The sequence below is a fragment of the Rhinopithecus roxellana genome, chromosome 12, assembly GCF_007565055.1.
Source record: "Rhinopithecus roxellana isolate Shanxi Qingling chromosome 12, ASM756505v1, whole genome shotgun sequence".
Classification (NCBI taxonomy): domain Eukaryota; kingdom Metazoa; phylum Chordata; class Mammalia; order Primates; family Cercopithecidae; genus Rhinopithecus; species Rhinopithecus roxellana.
The window spans coordinates 124,006,794-124,028,177 of NC_044560.1; the positions used below are offsets into that span (position 1 = coordinate 124,006,794).

The 21,384-nt window shown below is 41.0% G+C and overlaps 1 protein-coding gene across 1 annotated transcript in view; it reads right to left on the reverse strand.

The window, feature by feature from the left end:
• The window catches only part of STIL (STIL centriolar assembly protein), a 63,560-nt gene that overhangs the window by 10,585 nt on the left and 31,591 nt on the right, over positions 1–21,384 (reverse strand). The window contains exons 12-16 of the mRNA XM_010356874.2: positions 20,397–21,365; positions 13,206–13,371; positions 10,577–10,808; positions 3,097–3,310; positions 162–412 (exon numbers count right to left, since the gene is read on the reverse strand). Of these exons, the coding sequence (XP_010355176.1) occupies positions 162–412; positions 3,097–3,310; positions 10,577–10,808; positions 13,206–13,371; positions 20,397–21,365 (1,832 nt within the window). The remainder of the gene's footprint in view (positions 1–161; positions 413–3,096; positions 3,311–10,576; positions 10,809–13,205; positions 13,372–20,396; positions 21,366–21,384) is intronic.

Here is a 21,384-nt window from a genome sequence, read left to right on the forward strand (position 1 = left end):
TATGGTAGGCCCTGAATAAATGGTGAATCAACTGAATTGAGGCACAAACATAACTTTTCTGATGAGATTGCCACAATACATCTAGCCAATGATGGGCAAAAATTATAACTTTTTAAAAAATAAAATTTATTCTCCCTTTAAAACAAAATTGTAAAAGTTACCTGGCGTGATCCACGTTATGTGCATTTTTCTTCACTTTAGTGGGAGAATCAATTTTTACTCCAAGGCTTCTTAGTTGCTTAAGAGTTGCATTAAGAACACAATCTTTGTCCACCAGTCTTGAATGATGCGTGTTTTTCTTTGTATGGTAAACATTTTGGGTTCTGGTGCATTCATGACTGATAATTACCGCTTTGGTAGATGGCTGCTCAGTTTCCTTGGAGGAACTACTCAATAGGTGGTTTACTTGACCCTGACAAAAAGAAAAAGAAATTTTTTTTGAAAAATCACTATTAACAATGTTAGGGCTGGGTGTGGTAGTTCACGCCTATAATCCCAGCACTTTGGGAAGCCGAGGCAGGAGGATCAATTGAGCCCAGGAGTTCAAGACCCTGGGCAACACAGCGAGATCCTGTCTCTACAAAAAAACTAAAAATTAGCTGGGCATGCTGGCACACGCTTGTAGTTCCAGCTACTAAGGAGGTTGAAGTAGGAGGACCACTTGAGTCACAAGGCTAAGGCTGCAGTTAGCCGTGATTGTGCCACTATATGCTGCGTGACAAAGTGAGACTCTGTCTCTAAAAAAATAAAAATAAAAAAAAGTTAAAAAACAATTTCGGCCGGGCGCGGTGGCTCAAGCCTGTAATCCCAGCACTTTGGGAGGCCGAGGCGGGTGGATCACGAGGTCAGGAGATCAAGACCATCCTGGCTGACATGGTGAAACCCCGTCTCTACTAAAAATACAAAAAACTAGCCGGGCGAGGTGGCGGGTGCCTGTAGCCCCAGCTAGTCGGAGGCTGAGGCAGGAGAATGGCGTGAACCTGGGAGGCGGAGCTTGCAGTGAGCCGAGATCGCGCCACTGCACTCCAGCCTGGGCAACACAGCAAGACTCCGTCTCAAAAAAAAAAAAAAAAAAAAAAAAAAAAGACAATTTTACAATAAGACCTTAATGATACAATAAGGCCAGGGAAAATCAGTATCTTGTCAAATTCCACAAAGTATCAAGTAAGCAGGTATTATGGTATTATTTGCAGGTATTATGGAGTTTTTATAGAAGCACATCCTAATGAACAATTTCATCAGACCCTAGAAAAAACAGAATGTTTGTTCAGACTTCATTCACTCAAAAACCAACATAGGCTGGGCACGGTGGCTCACACCTATAATCCCAGCCCTTTGGGAGGCCAAGGTGGGCAGATCACTTTAGGTCAGTAGTTCAAGACCAGCCTAGCCAACACGGTGAAACTCTGTCTCTAACAAAAATACAAAAATTAGCCAGGTGTGGTGGCACGTGCCTGTGGTCCCAGCTATTCGGGAGGCTGAGGCATGGGAATCACTTGAACCCAGAAGGCCCAGGTTGCAGAGAGCTGAGATGGCGCCACTGTACGCCAGCCTGGGTGACAGACTGAGACTCTGTCTAAAAAAAATAAAATAAAATAGAAAATAAATAAATAAAAACAAAAACCAACATATTTAAAAATCATTTGAGTACAGGCGCATGGCTCAAACCTGTAATCCCAGCACTTTGGGAGGCCAAGGTGGGCCAGGAATTCAAGACCAGCTTGGCCAACATAGTGAAACCCTGTCTCTGCTTAAAAATACAAAAATTAGCCGGGTGTGGTGGCGTGCACCTGTGGTCCCAGCCTCTTGAAAGGCCGAGGCAGGAGAATCACTTGAACCTGGGAGGGAGAAGCTGCAGTGAGCTGAGATCATGTCATTGCACTCCAGCCTGGGCAACAGAGTGAGACTCTGTCTCAAAAAAAAAAAAAAAAAAAAAAGCCAGATGTGGTAGCAGGTGCCTGTTAGTCCCAGCTACCTGGAAGGCATGAGAATCGCTTGAACCCAGGAGGCAGAGGTTACAGTGAGCTGAGATCATGTCACTGCACTCCAGCCTGGGCGACACAGCAATACCCTATCTCAAAAAAAAAAAAAAAAAAAAAAAAAAAAAAAAAAAAAACCTCTTTTGAGTAATTTTCCAAGTATTTTCGAAGATTTATGCTCAATTTTTTAAAAACAACTTTTAAATAATGCTTTCATTTGAAAAGTGATATGTTTCAGTTATAAATTAGGCCTTTATGATATTCACAGAATTAGGCTCCTTTTCTTCTCACTTTCGAAAAGTAAGAATGACCTGTGATACTATTTCTGCATATTTCATTCCCTGAGCATACAAGCTGCTAGCACCAGTCTAGGACCTAGCAAGCAAATAACAAATAAGTGTTCATTGATGAATACATAGGGCCCTGTGAAGTATGTTTAATTAGCCTTCTCACAAATGGACAAATCAAATGTTCTACAATTTGGATGAAAGTGACAGTCAGGGTTTCTCTATCTTTTAAGTCCCAGATCACATTTTAAGTTTTATAAGACTAGTTCCTCCAATTAGAATTATCCCTTTATTCTGTGTTCTCTTTGCTTTACACTACTCCTCCTCAACAGCCTGTCTTGTAATTGTTTACTAGTCTGCATGTGCTGTTGTTTCCCCTAGGCTCTCAAGGGCACAGAGTGTCATATTCACCTTTATATTATCGATTTCACTGAGCCTACTGTCTTAGACTAAGCTAAGTATTTAATAAACATTGGCTTACCTAAACTAAAATCAGTAAATATTATCATAAATATCCCACTACTTTCCAATTTTCAAATTTCCAAGAAACTTGCTTATTTTCTAATACTAATTTTGGTTTGAATTAGGCATATCAATATTTATACTTTAAAAATAAAGCTGTGTTTTTCTAAGTACTTAAGTATATTTACAGTAAATTACTGAATTTAAGTTATAATTTATGAAAAGCTAAAAGAAATGCTACACTGTTAATTAGGCAAAAATCTTTTTATGTTAAGGTCTCCATCAGTTTAAACCTAGGAAAAGCTTAACTAGTATATTCTATGCTAAATAACCTTATGAAAAAGATGAAATGATCTACATTTTCTTACCAATAAATCCTGGTAAATTTTCTGGTTATCTGATGGTTGATGAGGCAAGGGTTGCATTACTTGCTCAATTTTTGGTTCCCCTGATGTTTCAGAATTGTTACTGGCACCCCCTGTTGGTCCAGTCTGTAAACACATGCTTATACTTTCTGCCAGCTGGCCATTTGGAAAGAACACAGGTACATCAGGTTCTTTTCTCACAACTAGAGAAGAGCTGCTGGGAAGGATATATAATGTGTTAGTCACTGAGGTACCTTTAACATATAATTGAAATGTAGTAACTTTACAAGAAAGGGTTAAGACTCAAGCAGCATCTGGTTTGTATTTTTAGCTCTTAGTGATGCTACATAAACACCCCATCTTAGCCAGGTGCAGTGGCTCATGCCTGTAATCTGTGTTTTGGGAGAGCAAGGCAAGAGAAGTTTGAGGTGAGAAGTTCAAGATCAGACTGGGGAATATAGGGAGACCCCACCTTCACAAAAAATTTGTTTTAATTAGCTGAGTGTGGCACCATGCACCTGTAATCCTAGCTGCTCAGGAGGCTGAGCAAGAGAATCACTTAGTCCAGGAACTCGAGGTTGCAGTGAGCTATGACTGTACCATGTACTCAGCCTATGCATCAGAGCAAGGTCCTGTTTCTATAAGAAACAAAAACAAAAACACTCCATTTTAACGGGCTGCATATAAACGAAACCATGGTACCTTTTAACTTGTGTTACTTATATTTAAGACAATTTTCTTTGAAGCCTGGAAAACAAGCTGTTGACTTCTCCTGAACTTGATGGCAATGGAAATTTTTAGAGCATTTAAATATTTTAGATATGTTATTTGTTCATTTCAAGTTTCTTATTTTTATTTTTATTTTTTTTGAGACGGAGTCTCACCGTGTCACCCAGGCTGGAGTTAGTGGCGTGATCTCGGCTCACCATAAACTCTGCCTCCCAGGTTCAGGCGATTCTCCTGCCTCAGTCTCCTGAGTAGCTGTGATTACAGGCGTGTGCCACCATGGCCGGCTAGTTTTTGTATTTTTAGTAGAGATGGGGTTTCACCATGTTGGACAGGCTGGTCTCAAACTCCTGACCTCAGGTGATCTGCCTGCCTCGACCTCCCCAAGTGCTGGGATTACAGGCGTGAGCCACTGCACCTGGCCTCAAGGATTTAAAAATATCTGTCTTGGCGTCTAACCTAGGAAGCGAAAACCAAAACCAAAAAAGAACAAACCCAAAACATTAAAGATTACAAGGGTCCTTAATAAAATAACACCAAGAGCTAGATAGCTCCTTTCACCATGTGAGGACACAACGAAGAGGCATCAACTATGAACCAGGAAATGGGCCCTTACAAGACATTACATCTGCTGGTGTCTCAATCTTGGAGTTTCCAACCCTCAGAACAATGAGAAATAAATTTGTTGTTTATAAGTCAAAATAAATAAATAAATGTCTATGCTCTTTAGGGGGAAGGAATAAATAAAAATGTCAAATCTCAACAAAAGACTAAATAAAAAAATTTAAAATGCTTCTAAAATGCCAAGTGTTATTATGTATGTCCAAAGCACAGCTTCTAAAGAAAAATATGGATCATTTTAAAAGAAGGTCTCTATAAATACTACATACCACTACTCACTGCTGGGAAAAGGTAATCAATAACCAATTAAGCTCCAAGGCAAATAAATTTATCTTTCACAGACTGCTTCAACATCAGAAACACTGATCCAACAAGACATCTAAAGGAGGACTGGAAGCCCCAGAGTTGGGTTTCATCTATGAATACTCAGCAGTGTGAACCAGAGCACGAATCAGACCAAATGTGCGAGAAAGATCCCAGAGAAGCACCAAAACCACCATAGACAACACTGGAGAAAGTATTTATTCCAAATCAACAACCCAAATCGATGCTGAACAAAGATTAGATTTACATCTAGTTATCTGGTGGGATCAGTTAATTAATTGCTCTGAAAAAGCAATTAACTTCATTCTATCCATTAACTCAGATCTGTTTCTAAAGTTAAAAAAAAAAAAAAAAAAGGCAGAAAAAGGGCATGGTGGCTCACACCTGTAATTCCAGCACTTTGGGAGGCCGAGGCAAGCGGATCACTTGAGGTCAGGAGTTCCAGACCATCCTGGCCAACATGGTGAAACACTGTGTTCACTAAAAATACAAAAATTAGCTGGGTGTGGTGGTGTACACTTGTAATCCCAGCTCCTTGAGAGGCTGAGGCAGAAGGATCTCTGGAACCCAGGAGGTGGAGGTTGCAGTGAACCAACATCACACCACGGCACTCCAGCCTGAGTGACAGAGCAACACTCTATCTCAAAAACAAAACAAAACACCACAACAGATTGGATATTTTTAAAAATTCCAATCTGAAAACCCCCATTATTCTAGAAAGTAGTCTGCAGTTTACAGAGTTAAGTCAAGGAGAATAAGTAAAGATCCCATGGTTTGCTCCTCTTTGTCCTCAGTTTCTTTTTTTTTTTTTTCGAGACGGAGTCTCGCTCTGTCGCCCAGGCTGGAGTGCAGTGGCCGGATCTCAGCTCACTGCAAGCTCTGCCTCCCGGGTTTATGCCATTCTCCTGCCTCAGCCTCCCGAGTAGCTGGGACTACAGGCGCCCGCCACCTCGCCCGGCTAGTTTTTGTATTTTTTAGTAGAGATGGGGTTTCACCATGTTAGCCAGGATGGTCTCGATCTCCTGACCTCGTGATCCGCCCGTCTCGGCCTCCCAAAGTGCTGGGATTACAGGCTTGAGCCACCGCGCCCGGCCTGTCCTCAGTTTCTATAATTATTCTAAATAAACTGCAGACTTAGTTTGGGGCTCACCCCATGGGGAACCAGACACTGGGTCAAACTGTAGTTTTTTTTAATTAATTATTTTTTTTGAAACAGAGTTGGCCGGGCATGGTGGCTCACACCTTTAATCCCAGCACTTTGGGAGGCTGAGGCGGGTGAATCATCTGGGGTCAGGAGTTGGAGACCAGCCTGGCCAACATGGAGAAACCCTGTCTCTACTAAAAATACAAAAATTAATCGGGCGTGGTGGCAGGTGTCTGTAATCCTAGCTACTTGGCAGGCTGAGGCAGGAGAATCGCTTGTACCCAGGAGGCGGAGGGTGCAGTGAGTCGAGACTGCACCACTGCACTCCAGCCTGGATGACAGAGCAAGACTCTGTCTCAAAAAAAAAAAAAAAAAAAAAAAACAGAAACAGTCTCTCTCTGTCACCCAGGCTGGAGTGCAGTGGCGTGGTCACAGCTCACTGCAGATTCATTCAACTTCCCAGGCTCCAGCGATCCTCCCACCTTAGCCTCCGGAATAGCTGGGACCAAGGGCTAATTTTCGTAATCTTGGTAGAGACAGGGTTTTGCCATGTTACCCAGGCTGGTCTCAAATATCTTAGCTCAAGCAATTGGTTCACTTCGGCCTCCCAAAGTGCTAAGATTACAGGCATGAGCCACCAAGCCCAGCAAATTCTAAAAATATGGAAATTACTATGATCCTTACCCTGTAGGAACTCAATCTAACATACACAAAAGAGCTTTTCCATATACTGGGGCACATACAATGAGTGCTTAATTGAATCTTATAATTAAAACGTATACTATACTAAAAGGAGATGTTTCTCTGTAGTTTTCTGAAGGGACATGTTTACTATTTTAACCATGATTGTAATCACAATGATTTAAAATGTCAAATATCACAAGGCTTATAATCTCTAAAAAGTAATCTACTGCTCGCCCCATGCCACCTCACCAGTTCACCTTTTTTTTTAGAAATGGCGTCTCACTCTGTTATTTAAGCCGGAGTACAATGGCACTTATCATAGATCACTGCAACCTCAAACTTCTGGCCTCAAACCCTCCTGTTTCAGCCTCCTGAGTAGGTGGAACTACTACAGGCACATACCACCACACCCAGCTAAGTTAAAATATATTTTTTTTTTTTTTTTTGAGACGGAGTCTGGCTCTGTAGCCCAGGCTGGAGTGCGGTGGCCGGATCTCAGCTCACTGCAAGCTCCGCCTCCCGGGTTCACGCCATTCTCCTGCCTCAGCCTCCCGAGTAGCTGGGACTACAGGCGCCCGCCAACTCGCCCGGCTAGTTTTTTGTATTTTTTAGTAGAGAGGGGGTTTCACCGTGTTAGCCAGGATGGTCTCGATCTCCTGACCTCGTGATCCGCCCGTCTCGGCCTCCCAAAGTGCTGGGATTACAGGCTTGAGCCACCGCGCCCGGCCTAAAATATTTTTTTATAGAGACAGGGTCTCACTATTTTGCCTAGCTTGGTCTCAAATTCCAAATTAATCTCTTTAAACTGTTTCATGTGCTATTATCCCAGGATGTTTTATACCTACATTTTTCTTTTACCTTCAAAATTTATCCTACACCTGATCCCTTCCACGAATTCCACAAGTCCAAGGCACCTTCATCTCACTTTGTCTTTACTCTATTAACCAGTTAGTATCCTCACTTCCACTCTTAACATCCTTCGGTTCTCCAAGAAACAATTAGAATGGCCTTCGAAAATGAAAATCAGATCATAACACTCCATTATCTAAAATCCTCCACTGGCTTTAATGAGCATGGAATACATTCAAAATTCTTTTCTACATCCTACAAAGCCCCACATAATTTGGCTCCTACCTGTATCTCAGACTTCATTTCCTATACTCTTCCTCTCAATCACTATGTCCAGCAACACTGGCTTTCATGCTTATTTCTGTAACTTTTAAGCTCACACTTGCCATTACACTTGCTGTTTCATCTACCTGGAATACTCATCCCCAGATATTATCATGACTGGCCCCTTCTCATCATTCAGGTCACTACTCAAATGTCACCCCCTCAGAGATGGTTTCCTTCAGCACTCTACTTAATATAGCAGCTTGTACCCAGGCTACCATCCCAGTTACACTCCACTTGATCGTTCCAGTTTACTTTGTCAGAGCAGTTGTCACTATATGAAATTATGTTATTTGCAGCTCATGTGGTTAAATTCCATAAAGTGAGGAGCTTTGCCTAACCTAGTATTTGATATTTAGTGTCTAGTTTTGTGGTAGCACATACCAGAAACTCAAATAATATTTGCTGAGTTTGTTTCCAAATTTGCTGAGCATATAAACTACTTTAGGCCAGGTGCAGTGGCTCACACCAGTAATCTCAACAATTTGAAAGGCTAAGGCAGGTGGATCACCTGAGGTCAGGAGTTCAAGACCACCCTGGCTAACGTGGCAAAACCCTGTCTCTACTAAAAATACAGCAATTAGCCAGGTGTGGTGGCCTGCGCCTGTAGTCCCAGCTACTTGAGAGGCTGAGGTTGCAGTGAGTCGAGATTGTGCCACTGTATTCTAGCCTGGGAGACAGACAGAGTATCAAAAAAAAAAAAAAAAAAAATTACTTTAGAATCCATTTTTTGTTTTGTTTTGAGACTTAGTATTGCTCTGTCACCCAGGCTGGAGTGCAGTGGTGCAATCTCGGTTCACTGCAACCTCCACTTCCCGGGTTCCAGCGATTTTCCTCCCTCAGCCTGCCACGTACCTGGGACTACATGTGTGCACCACCATGCCCAGTTAATGTTTGTGTTTTTAGTAGAGATGGGGTTTCCCATGTTGGCCAGGCTGGTCTCAAACTCCTGACCTCAGGTGATCCGCCTGCCTCAGCTTTCCAAAGTGCTGGGATTACAAGCATGAGTCACTGAGCCTGGCCTAGAATACTTATTTAATGGAAAATTTCATAATGAAAAATTTCAAACACGAGAGAATTATTTTACAAATCACCATATACAATCAACTTCAAAAATTACCAACAAATAGTCTATCTTATTTCATTTATACTCCTAGCCATTCCGCTCTCTCACAGAATTAATTTGAAGCAAATCTCAGATAACATTTCATATACAAATATTCAGGTTCTAGCTCTCAAAAACAGACTCTTTTATATATAATTGCAATATGGAGAATCTTTAGAAATTTCCCCATCTCACAGTGGCTCATCCCTGTAATCCCAGCACTTTGGAAGGCTGAGGCAGGTGGATCACCTAAGGTCAGGAGTTCGAGATCAGCCTGGCCAATACGGGAAGCCCCATCTCTACCAAAAATACAAAAATTAGCTAGGTGTGGTGGCACACGCCTGTAATCCCAGCTGTTTGGGAGGCTGAGGCTCAAGAATGGCTTGAACCTGGGAGGCAGAGGTTGCAGTGAGCCGAGACAGTGCCATTGCACTCCAGCTTGGGTGACTCTGTCTCAAAAAATAAACAAAATAAAATAGGCCGGGCAAAGTGGCTCATGCCTATAATCCCAGCACTTTAGGAGGCCAAGGTTGGTGGATCACCTGAGGTCAGGAGTTCACGACCAGCCTGGCCAACATGGGAAACTCCATCTCTACTAAAAATACAAACAAAATTAGCCCGGTGTGGTGGCAGGCGCCTGTAATCCCAGCTACTCAGGAGGTTGAGGCAGGAAAAATCACTTGAACCCAGGAGGCGGGGATTGCAGTGAGCCAAGATCGCACCATTGCACTCCAGCCTGAGCAACAAGAGCGAAACTCCATCTCAAAAATAAATACATAAATAAAATAAAATAAAGAAAAGAAATTTCTTGGCTGGGTGTGGTGGCTCATGCCTGTAATCCCAGCACTTTGGGAGGCTGAGGTGGGCAAATCACGAGGTCAGGAGATTGAGACCATCCTGGCTAATACAGTGAAACCCCATATCTACTAAAAATACAAAAACAAAATTAGCTGGGCTTGGTGGTGGGCACCTGTAGTCCCAGCTACTCGGGAGGCTGAGGCAGCAGGAGAATGGTGTGAACCCGGGAGGCGGAGCTTGCAGTGAGCCGAGATTGCGCCACTGCACTCCAGCCTGGGCGACAGAGAGAGCCTCCATCAAAAAAAAAAAAAATTTCTCCATCTCTATCCGGAACCTAATATTATCAGAAACTCTAGGGTGAGGCCTGAGCTTGTGTATTTTTTTTTTTTTTTTTTTTTTTTGAGACTGAGTCTCGCTCTGTCACCCAGGCTGGAGTCCAATTTTGTGTAGTTTTGAAGTTTCCTTCCGATTTCTGATTGATCCAGACTGTTAATATAGCCAATGAATGATATCTGGAAATGGTTCTAGAAGGCTCACAGTTGACAGTTACATAGAAATTATATCAAGTAAAGACATAAATGAAAATATCAGTTAGAAAATAAATTATTTCTGAGTTAGAAGATTTCAAAGAAATTAGAATGAAAAACAAAAAAAAACCTGAACAGAACGGCAAATGTAATGAATAATAATGCATTGTATATTTCAAAATTGCTAATAGTAGATTTTAAATGTTCTTACCACAGAAACAGTTAAGTATGTGAAGTGACAGATTTGTTGGTCTGATTTAATCATTCCACACTGTAAACATGCATCTAAACATTGTGCCCCACAAATATATACAATTATTATTTGTCTACTAAAATTTTTTTTTCAAAGTAGGATGAAAGACTAAATCAAAGAGACCTTACTTGGACACAGAAAGTGGCTGGTTAAATTCTTCTTCCACAGCAATGTTGCTCTCTTCAAAACTGGGAATATCAACTGCTTTTAATGAAGATGCACTACCTGGAAGACTTGTGACTTCATTATTAATATCAACAGAAAAATTCATGTCCTCACTGGAAATTTTGGTATCATCTTGCTTCAGTTGAGAGTCAGGCTCTTGATCCTCACCAGCTGCATTCCAAAACAAGCTAGCACCTGGAGGTTAAATAATTTAAGATACTGAAACAAACATTCAACTTTAAAAATAATACTCTGACAAACTTTTGTTAAGAATAGCCATATTGGCCAGGTGCAATGGCTCACGCCTGCAATTTCAACACTTTGAGAGGCAGAGGCGGAAGGATCACTTGAGCTCAGGAGTTCGAGACCAGCCTGGGCAACATGGAGAAATCCTGTCTCTACAAAAAAAAATACAAAAAAATTAGCCAGGTGTGGTGGTGTGCCTATAGTCCCATCTACGTGGGAGGCAGAGGTGGAAGATCACTTGAGCCCAGGAGGTCGATGCTGCAATGAGCTGTGATTGTGCTACTGCATTCCAGCCTGGGCAACACAGTGAGACTCTGCTTCAAAAAAAAAATATATCTATATATATCTATATAGAGATCTCTATAGAGAGATCTCTATAGAGAGATCTATAGAGAGATCTCTATATAGATATCTATATAGATATCTATATAGATATCTATATAGAGATCTCTCTATAGATCTCTCTATAGAGATCTCTCTATAGAGATCTCTATATAGATATATATAGATATATATACACACACGCACACACACACACACATACACACACACACACAATTACTTAGAACTAAGTTTTGAGATTATATTTCTTCAGAAATGCCAGAAAGAGGTAGGTGGAAGACAGAAAGACAAAAAACTGGGGGATGGGTGGGGTGGAAGGGCACATTCTGGGTTCTGCTTTTTCAAGGAGGGTGGCTCTGAAATGATTTGTTTTACATATTAAGGTTCTGAATATGATCTGTGGGGTGGGGTGTGTATGCTGAAAACTGCTGCTCTGAATAATATGAGATAATATATAAAATACAAATCCCTAGGTTCTCTGATTTTGATACTTAAATGCAATATTTAAGAGACTATATTGGTGATGCGTCAGACATGTTTAATATCTGTAATATCAGGCAGGTATTTAAAAAAAAAATCAAATGTTTCCCAATCTTTTTTTTTCTTTTGAGACAGAGTGTCATTTTGTTGCACAGGCTGGAGTGCAGTGACACAATCATGGCTCACTGCAGCCTCAACATCCCTGGGCTCAGGTGATCCTCCCACCTCAGCTTCCTGAGTAGCTGGGACTACAGGTGTGCGCCACCATATGTGGCTAATTTTTGTATTTTTTTTTAAAAGATGGGGCTTCATCATGTTGACCAGGCTGGTCTCAAACTCCTGGCAATCCACCTGCCTTGACCTCCCAAAGTGCAGACATTATAGGTGTGAGCCACTTTGCCCAGCCTATTTCTCAATCTTTATGAACCACTTACACCTATCTTCAGAGCCACTTGCACGTAATATTGTTTACTTACTCTCTTTCTTTAAATTAACTCTTTTTTTACTGAGCCTCATTATTTCTGTAAAATCACAGATTTGATATGCTTATTGTATTTATACCTATAAGTATTGGAAAAGATGTATTTACAAAATACAAATATTAATGTGTACAACACCCTAAATCATCTTTTGTACGACAAGCCATAGGCATTCTATAATTTGAGGAGGACAAGCCATAGGCATTCTATAATTTGAGGAATATTGCTAATACATAATGGTTTAAATACATGGTTAAAACCAAAAAGTAGCCTGGGCGCAGTGGCTCACGCCTATAATCCAGCACTTTGGGAGGCTGAGGTGGGCAGATCACGAGGTCAGGAACTGGAGACCAGCCTGGCCAACATAGTGAAACCCCATCTCTACTAAAAATACAAAAATTAGCTGGGTGTGGTGGCACGCGACTGTAGTCCCAGCTACTTAGGAGAATCACTTGAACCCAGGAGGCAGAGGCTGCAGTGAGCCAAGACTATGCTATTGCACTCCAGCCTGTGTGATGGAGTGAGACTCCGTCTCAAAAAAAAAAAAAAAAAAGTAAATCCTAGTCAAAATGGTTTCTATGCTGAGGATATACTTGGGTGATTTTATGAAAATAAATTAATACAACCAAGACTGGCTGGACGCAGTGGCTCACACCTGTAATCCCAATGCTTTGGGAGGCTGAGACAGGAGGACTGCTTGAACCTAGGATGTGGAGGTTGCAGTGAACTGAGAGTGCACCACACTGCACACTGCACTCTCACTTGGGGAACAGAGGGAGACTCTGTCTCAAAAAAAAAAAAAAAAAAAAAAGAATTGGGTCCAGTCTAGAAAAGTAGCAAAACCAAACAATATATCATGTTTTCATGTTTGCAGGTATAGTTTTATTTCACAAAAACTAAAATTACACAAAAACTTAAGTCATACTCTCATCACCTTGGTTTTGGTCCTATTGCACCATGTACCAATTTGAACATAAAATTCAAAAACCGGATATAAAAAGCATTTTTTAAAATTTACTTACAAATTTAAAAAAACTGAAATCACCTGTGCTCACAGCAATGCTTACACTTTTTCTCATGTGCAAGCCAGGGGAAGACTGTGCTTCCATGGAAACCAACTCCATTTGTCTTCCAGCTTGCACTGTGTCTTCAACGGTGGTTGTCTTAGGGGAAGAGGGCGTCAGAGACTGTGCTTCCAACAAACGCTGAATCTGTATCAATTAAAAACATACTTTAAACTGACAGGGAAGTAATCAACAAAACTGGCTCAGTTTAATAATGAATGACAAAGCGCCCTAGTTATAAGAAACTGACTTTCAAGTCTATTTTCTCATATTTCAACTAGACCATACCATGAAACCTATTCAATATAGAAAGCCATTATCACTAGTAATTAAGAAGCACTTTAAGTATACTTTTTTTTTTTTGAGACAGGGTCTTGTTCTGTCACCCAGCCATGCTGCAATCACAACTTACTGCAGCCTCAACCTCCCGGGCTCAATCAATCCTCCCACCTCAGCCTCCTGGGTAGCTGGGACTACGGGCATGCACCACCATGCCTGGCTAATTTTCGCATGTTTTGTAGAGATGGAGTTTTGCCATGTTGCCCAGGCTGGTTTTGAACTCCTGGCCTCAAGCAATCCGTCCACCTCAGCCTTTTAAGTATACATTTAAAAGCAAAACATAAAGGTGTTTAGCTTAGTATTCATAAGTTGATACTTATGTAAAAAAGTGTGAATGGTTAATATTTCAAACTAACATTCTATCCCTATTTCACTTATAAATCAAAAGTTAGATTGGAGGTATACTCTGATTCCATATACCAAATACTGAACATATCACACAAGATTATTATAACGGTAAAACAGAATTGCCCAGGTTTGGCCATGTTGATATTGGATATATTAATAACAATGGCTAACAGTTACTGAGCGCCTGTTGTTTGCAAGACCCTATTACTACAGGCATTTATGTATGATTTTTTACAACAATCTTCTGAAGAGTATACTACAATTAAACCTTTTTTTACAAGTAAGAAAACCTGAGGCAAGGAAAAAGTTAAGTTACTTGTACAGGTCATATAACAAGTAGCAAATCTGAAAGCTGAGGTTCAAACACCAAAAGCCTCCCCTCTTCCTTTTTAAATTGAGATATAATTCACGTACCATGAAATTAGCTGCTTTAAAGTGTACAATTCAGTGGTTTTTGGTATACTCACAGTGTGCAACAATCACCACTATCTGATTCCAGAACATTTTCATCAAACCCCCAAAACTCTGTACCCATTAGCAGCCACTCCCTATTGCCCTTCTTCCCAGCCCCTGATGGTCTAACATGATTTCTATCTCTGAATTTGCCTGTTCTGGACATTTTATATAAACAGTACCATACTGTAGCCTTGTATCTGGCTTCTTTCAGCATGTGGCATAATGTTTTGAAGGTTCAACCATGTTGTAGCATTTACTAACACTTTATTGCTTCTGATTGCTGAATAACATTCCCTCATATGGATATGTCACATTGTGCTTTTCTACTCATCAGTTGACAGACATTTAGGTTGTTTTCACTTTGGGCTATTAGGAATAATGGTACTATGGACATTTATATACAGCTTTTTGTGAGGACGTATTTTTTTCACTTCTGTTAGTTATGTAACTAGGAGTGGAGAGCTTCCCTTTGTAAACACTATGATTTTCTGCTTCTCTACAAATGGCACTACTGTGCTCAATATAATTATTTTTAGTGGATTAACCCTATTAATATAGGAAAATCAGTATCATCAATCAATTATTAAGGTCAGTAGAAATATAAAACTGCGCTAATAGTATAAAATGGCATGTGTATTTATAGTGGTTTGGAGTACGGGCTTTGGTATCATATGGCTATAAGTTTAAATCCTACCCTGCTACCTTTTGGAAAAGTTAACCACTATGAGCTTCAATATCACCTAAAACTAAGGTTGTTAAAAGAGATAAATGAAACAGTTATACTTTGTTGCGTACTTACTATAGCTAGGTCCCATACTAAGCACTTTATATACATACATACACACACACATACACTCATTTAACCCTCAAATCTGCAGATAATACTGATAATTTCTCCCATTTTATAGATGAGAAAAGTGAGGTGTAGAGAAATCACATAGGAAATGCACAATAAAAGACATTACACACACTCAGTCCTAAAATTGATCACCCAGTGTTTTTAAAACATTAATCACTAGAATTCTATAGTACATTTTAACATTTGAAATAGCTAATATTCTTTCTCAAAACTTTTCTTTTTTGTTTTTTTGAGATGGAGTCTCACCCTGTCGCCCAGGCTGGAGTGCAGTGGCACATCTCAGCTCACTGTAAGCTCCGCCTCCCGGGTTCATGCCATTCTCCTGCCTCAGCCTCCCAAGTAGCTGGGACTACAGGCACCTGCCATCACGTCCGGCTAATTTTTTCTATTTTTTTTAGTAAAGACCGGGTTTCACCATGTTAGCCAGGATGGTCTCGATCTCCTGACCTGGTGATCCGCCCGCCTCGGCCTCCCAAAGTGCTGGGATTACAGGCGTGAGCCACCACACCTGGCCTCTTTCTCAGAACTTTTAAGGATCATCTGGCAGGACTTCAGTGTTATTTTTCAAAGTTCCTCTCCTCAAACTGCATCTTCTCCATTAAAAAAAAAAAAAAAAAAAAAAAAAAAAAGCCATTGAAGTTGGAATATTAAAATATAAAGCTGTGGGTGATTAAATCAAATGGTAACTAGTAGTGGTGGGGCAGGCAGATCAGTGGAGCCCAATATAGTTCAGAAATAGATGCAAACATATGATACTTTCATTATACAATAAAAAATGCATCTCTTGCTGGGTGCCGTGGCTCATGCCTGTAATCTCAGCACTTTGGGAGGCCAAGGCAGGTAGATTACCTGAGGTCAGGAGTTCAAGACCAGTCTAGCCAACATGGTGAAATCCTGTCTCTACTAAAAATACAAAAACTAGCTGGGCGTGGGGGCGCACGGCTGCAATCCCAGCTATTCAGGTGGTAAAGGCAAGAGAAGCACTTGCACCCAGGAGGCGGAGGTTGCAGTGAACCGAGATCACACCAGTGCCCTCCAGCCTGGCGACAGAGCAAGACCCTGTCTCACCAACAACAACAACAACAAAAAGCATCTCTAAATCATTCATAAATAGATACATATTTATTAAATAAATATATGAGGCCAGTCATCTGATTAAAAAAAAAAAAAACTTAATAAAAAAGAAGCAACAAATATAATCCTGGAGGGAGAGGGAGAATTTCTTAAAAAGATTTTTTTTGCCAGGTGCGGTGGCTCACACCTGTAATCCCAGCACTTTGGGAGGCTGAAGCAGGCGGATCACGAGGTCAGGAGATTGAGACCATCCTGGCTAACACGGTGAAACCCTGTCTCTACTAAAAATACAAAAAATTAGCCAGGCGTGGTGGCGGGCGCCTGTGGTCCCAGATACTCGGGAGGCTGAGGAAGGAGAATGGAGTGAACCCGGGAGGTGGAGCTTGCAGTGAGCCAAGATTGCACCACTGCACTCCAGCCTGGGCAACAGAGAGAGACTCCATCTCAAAAATAAATAAATAAAAAAAATATATATTTTTTTGAGACAGGATCTCACTCTGTTGCCTAGGCCAGAGTACAGTGGCACGGTCTTGGCTCACTGCAGCCTCAGCTTCCTGGGCTCAAGCAATCCTCATGCTTCAGTCTCCCAAGGAGCTGGGATTACAGGTGCACAACACCATGGTCAGTTATTTTTTTATTTTTAATTTTTTGTAGAGATGGAGTCTCACTATGTTGCCCTGGCTGGTCTCATATTCCTGGGCTCAAGTGATCCAACCACCTTGGCCTTCCAAAGTTCTGGGATTACAGGCATGAGCCACACTGTGCCCAGCCAAGAATAAATTTTTTATAATCTTGAAAGGAAGAAGGCTTTTCTAAACATAGAACCCAGAAAGAGAATGACTGATACTTTTTTTTTTTTTTTTTGAGACAGAGTCTTGCTCTGTCGCCCAGGCTGGAGTGTAGTGGTGCAATCTTGGCTCACTGCAACTTCCACCTCCCAGGTTCAAGCAATTCTCCTGCCTCAGCCTCCTGAGTAGTGGGATTATAGGCACTCACTACTACGCCCAGGTAAATTTTGTATTTTTAGTAGAGATGGGGTTTCACCATTTTGACCAGGCTGGTCTCAAACTCCTGACCTCAGGTGATCCAACTGCCTCAGCCTCCCAAAGTGCTGAGACTACAGGTGTGAGCCACAACACCTGGCCTACATTATTTAACTGTATCTAAACTGGAATATTCTGTACAAAACAAATGGTTAAAATGCAAAACACTTAAGACTAAGAAATACCACATACATATACATATATATATATATGATAAAGGACCAATTTCCTTCATATACAATGAACTTTTATAAATAATAAAATAATCAATTACATATTCTTTTTTTTTCTTTGAGACGGAGTCTCGCTCTGTCGCCCAGGCTGGAGTGCAGTGGCCAGATCTCAGCTCGCTGCAAGCTCCACCTCCCGGGTTTATGCCATTCTCCTGCCTCAGCCTCCCGAGTAGCTGGCACTACAGGCGCCTGCCACCTCGCCTGGCTAGTTTTTTGTATTTATTTAGTAGAGACGGGGTTTCACTGCGTTAGCCAGGATGGTCTCGATCTCCTGACCTTGTGATCCGCCCGTCTCAGCCTGCCAAAGTGCTGGGATTACAGGCTTGAGCCACCGCGCCCGGCCACATATGTTAATATAATGTAAATTAAAACAACTTCTAGGCCAGGTATGGTGGTTCACACCTGTAATCATAGCACTCTGGGAGGCCAAGGCAGGTGGATCACCTGAGGTCAGGAGTTCAAGACCAGCTTGGACAACATGGTGAAACCCCTGTCTCTATTAAAAATACAAAAATTAACCAAGTGTGGTGGTGGGTGCCTATAATCCCAGCTACTGGGGAGGCTGAGGCAGGAGAATCACTTGAACCCCGAGGGGCAGGTGGTGGTTGCAGTGAGCCCAGACTGCGCCATTTCACTCCAGCCTGGGTGAAAGAGTGAAACCCTACCTAAAAAAAAAAAAAAAACCAAAAAAAAAAACACAAAAAAACACCTCCTAAGACGGGTAATAATTTAAGTTTGCCTAATGTTGGAGATGTGGATGTGGAAAAATGGTTTGGGTATATTAGATTGGTATAATCTGGCATCATTTATCTCATCTAGAAAAATAAACAAATAAATAAATAGATACAGCCTTTCCAGCAGCCATTTTCACTCATTCAGGTAACAAACTATGTATTAAGCAACAATTACACATCAAGTACTATTCAAGGTGCTAAGAAAACAGTGATGAATGTGAGCTCCTTCCCTGGAGCTGACTTTCTATCACAAATAGAACAGAAAAACGTGATTAAGGACCTGAATGATGAGAAGGAAATAGCCATTAGAAGGGCCCCAAGAGGATTATTTCAGGCAAAGGGAACCAAAAGTTGAAGAACCTAAAGTATAAACATGTTCTGGCATTTTTAAAGAACAAAAAGTTAAAGAAAAAAGCACTAGCGCATAGCTCAAGTGTAGTGAACACAGAAGACAGTGATAAGAGATGAGTTTGCAGAGAAAGACAAGCCAAGTCACAAAGGGCTTTAAGGGCCAAAGTAAAGCATTTGGATTTTATTCTAATTGCAATGGAAATCCACTGGAGGATTTTAAGCAAGAGTGCTACAATCTTACCTGGGCTTTAAAGATGGTGTGGGAAAAACAAACAAACAAACAAAGACAGTGTGGTGTTTCCAAGTATAGAGAACATGAGGGGATAGTACTGGATGGAAGTGGTATGTAAGGGTGTCATCAGACAGTGGTTTGAATTAGGTTAGTAGCGGGAAAGATAGTAAAGAGTAGTTAAGTTCGGGATATATCCACAAAGTAGAGCCTGGGTTTGTGACTCCTGAGAATTTTCCCTGAGTGACGAGATGAGAGGTGATACCATTAACTAAGATAATAATAATGTAATAATAGTAATAGTTAACATATATTGAGTACTAACTATATGTCAGCAATACTTTACACCTTTATCTGGTAACTCATTCAAATCCTTAGAACTCCATACAACTTTGCCATACATGTTAACAACTGAAAAAAATAAATGAAAAAACAAAAGAACTCCATACAACTTATGTATATCCCTATTTTGTATGTGAGAAAACTGAAGTCAATGAGGTAAGGTAACTTGTCCAAGATCATACAACTTACACTACCCACAAACTAGATTAGAATCCAAGGAGTCTGGTATCACAGCCCACTCTCTTAACCCTTATACCAAAATGAGATTTGCAATACTAGAACAGGAACAAATTTGGGTATCTTTGAACATTTAAAATGTTTATGCCCTTTGGCCGGGCGCGGTGGCTCAAGCCTGTAATCCCAGCACTTTGGGAGGCCGAGACGGGCGGATCACGAGGTCAGGAGATCGAGACCATCCTGGCTAACACGGTGAAACCCCGTCTCTACTAAAAAAATACAAAAAACTAGCCGGGCGAGGTGGCGGGCGCCTGTAGTCCCAGCTACTCGGGAGACTGAGGCAGGAGAATGGCGTAAACCCGGGAGGCGGAGCTTGCAGTGAGCTGAGATCTGGCCACTGCACTCCAGCCTGGGCAACAGAAGAGACTGTCTCAAAAAAAAAAAAAAAAAAAAAAAAAAAAAAAAAAAAAAAAAAAAAAAAAAAGACTAAGAACTCTGCAAGACAGGTTCTGAAGAAAGGGAACATTTCAGAATATAAGAAGTAGAGTAAGTCCAGTATAGATATACAAAAAGGTTCCAACTATTTGTTTAAGGGCAGACTGGCTAAGCGTTATATAGGGTTGACAAACTAGAGATGAAGCAGAAGCCACTGCTCAGACTTTATATTTAGCTATATATAAAGGTTTAATTATAAGAGACTTTTCATTAGAGGCAAAAAATAAAAGAAAAATACAATTCTATTGTAGGTTAGGATATGCATAAGATGGTTCTACTACTAACTAGCAATGTGGCATTGGGTTAAATTATTCTCTCTAATCCTCATTTTACTTACCTATAAAACAAGAGAGCCTAGAATTCAGTTTCCAAGGTCCTTTCTAATTCTGACATTATATAGTTCTATAAAACGTCATTACGGAAGGGAGGTGCCAGTTTTTAAGAAATCATAATACCAAGAATTTAATAGAACTAGGAAAGCACCAAGCAAACCTGTGCCTGAAGTAGTCTCAGCTGTCTGTCTTGTTCTGTGAGAAACCGATATGCATCTGGAGATAGTCCCATCATTCCATTATCTGATTCAGTCTTGGATGTGTGCATGCACACTGTGCAAGGCTGTGGGTTACATGAGTCCATATGTGAAGGTAGTCTTGCCACAGGCGATGGTTCTATATTGTTGTGGGGAGAACAACAGTCCATACCTCCCTGAGGTCTCAAGGTTATAGGACTACTTGAAGAACAGAATGCATTACAGTTCAGAGTTGGACATTCACTTGGATGAAATAATGAATGCTTTTGAAGGGCTCCAGACTGTACATCTTGAATGGATCCAACTGTGTTTGCTCCTTGCCAAGAATTTAGCAGACTATATTGAATACGACTATGATGCTGACAACACCTGCAAACGTTTGTGGAACAGTAAGATGGCGGTGGGGGAGTAGGTATCTGAAGTTCCACTGGTCTTCCTGAATTATGGGGTGAAAAAACAAAATTGGGTGGTTGGGACTGCGGAGCAAGAGAAGACTGCCTAGAATTAAGTTTGGAGGGTCTTATAGGATACTCTTCGTTTTGTACATTTCCAGCAGAAACTGCTTGGAGCTTTTCAAATATATCAGGAGATGGTCCATTATGAGAAGATGGTTTAACAGTGTTCCTGCTATGGGGGTTCCCTTTCTTACAGGCAGGTGGCTGTCTTACTTTGCAGTGTCTCAAAAGAGCTGGTTTATCCTGGTTTAACTGATTTGGTATTCCTCTCAAGGAAGGTTCTACAGCTTCAACTTCTGGACTGTGTTTCTCATCATAAAGCTGGGGTTGCAATGGCTTCAAGTGTTCCAAGTGGTTAATCAAAGGAGGATTTTCATTATTCACCATTTCCAATGGAGTAGGCAGAGGGTTTGATTCTACGAAATTGCCATCCAACACAAGCGAAAGTTCAGGAACTGATGGTTGGATCTTAGAAATCTACAAATAAGAAAGAAAT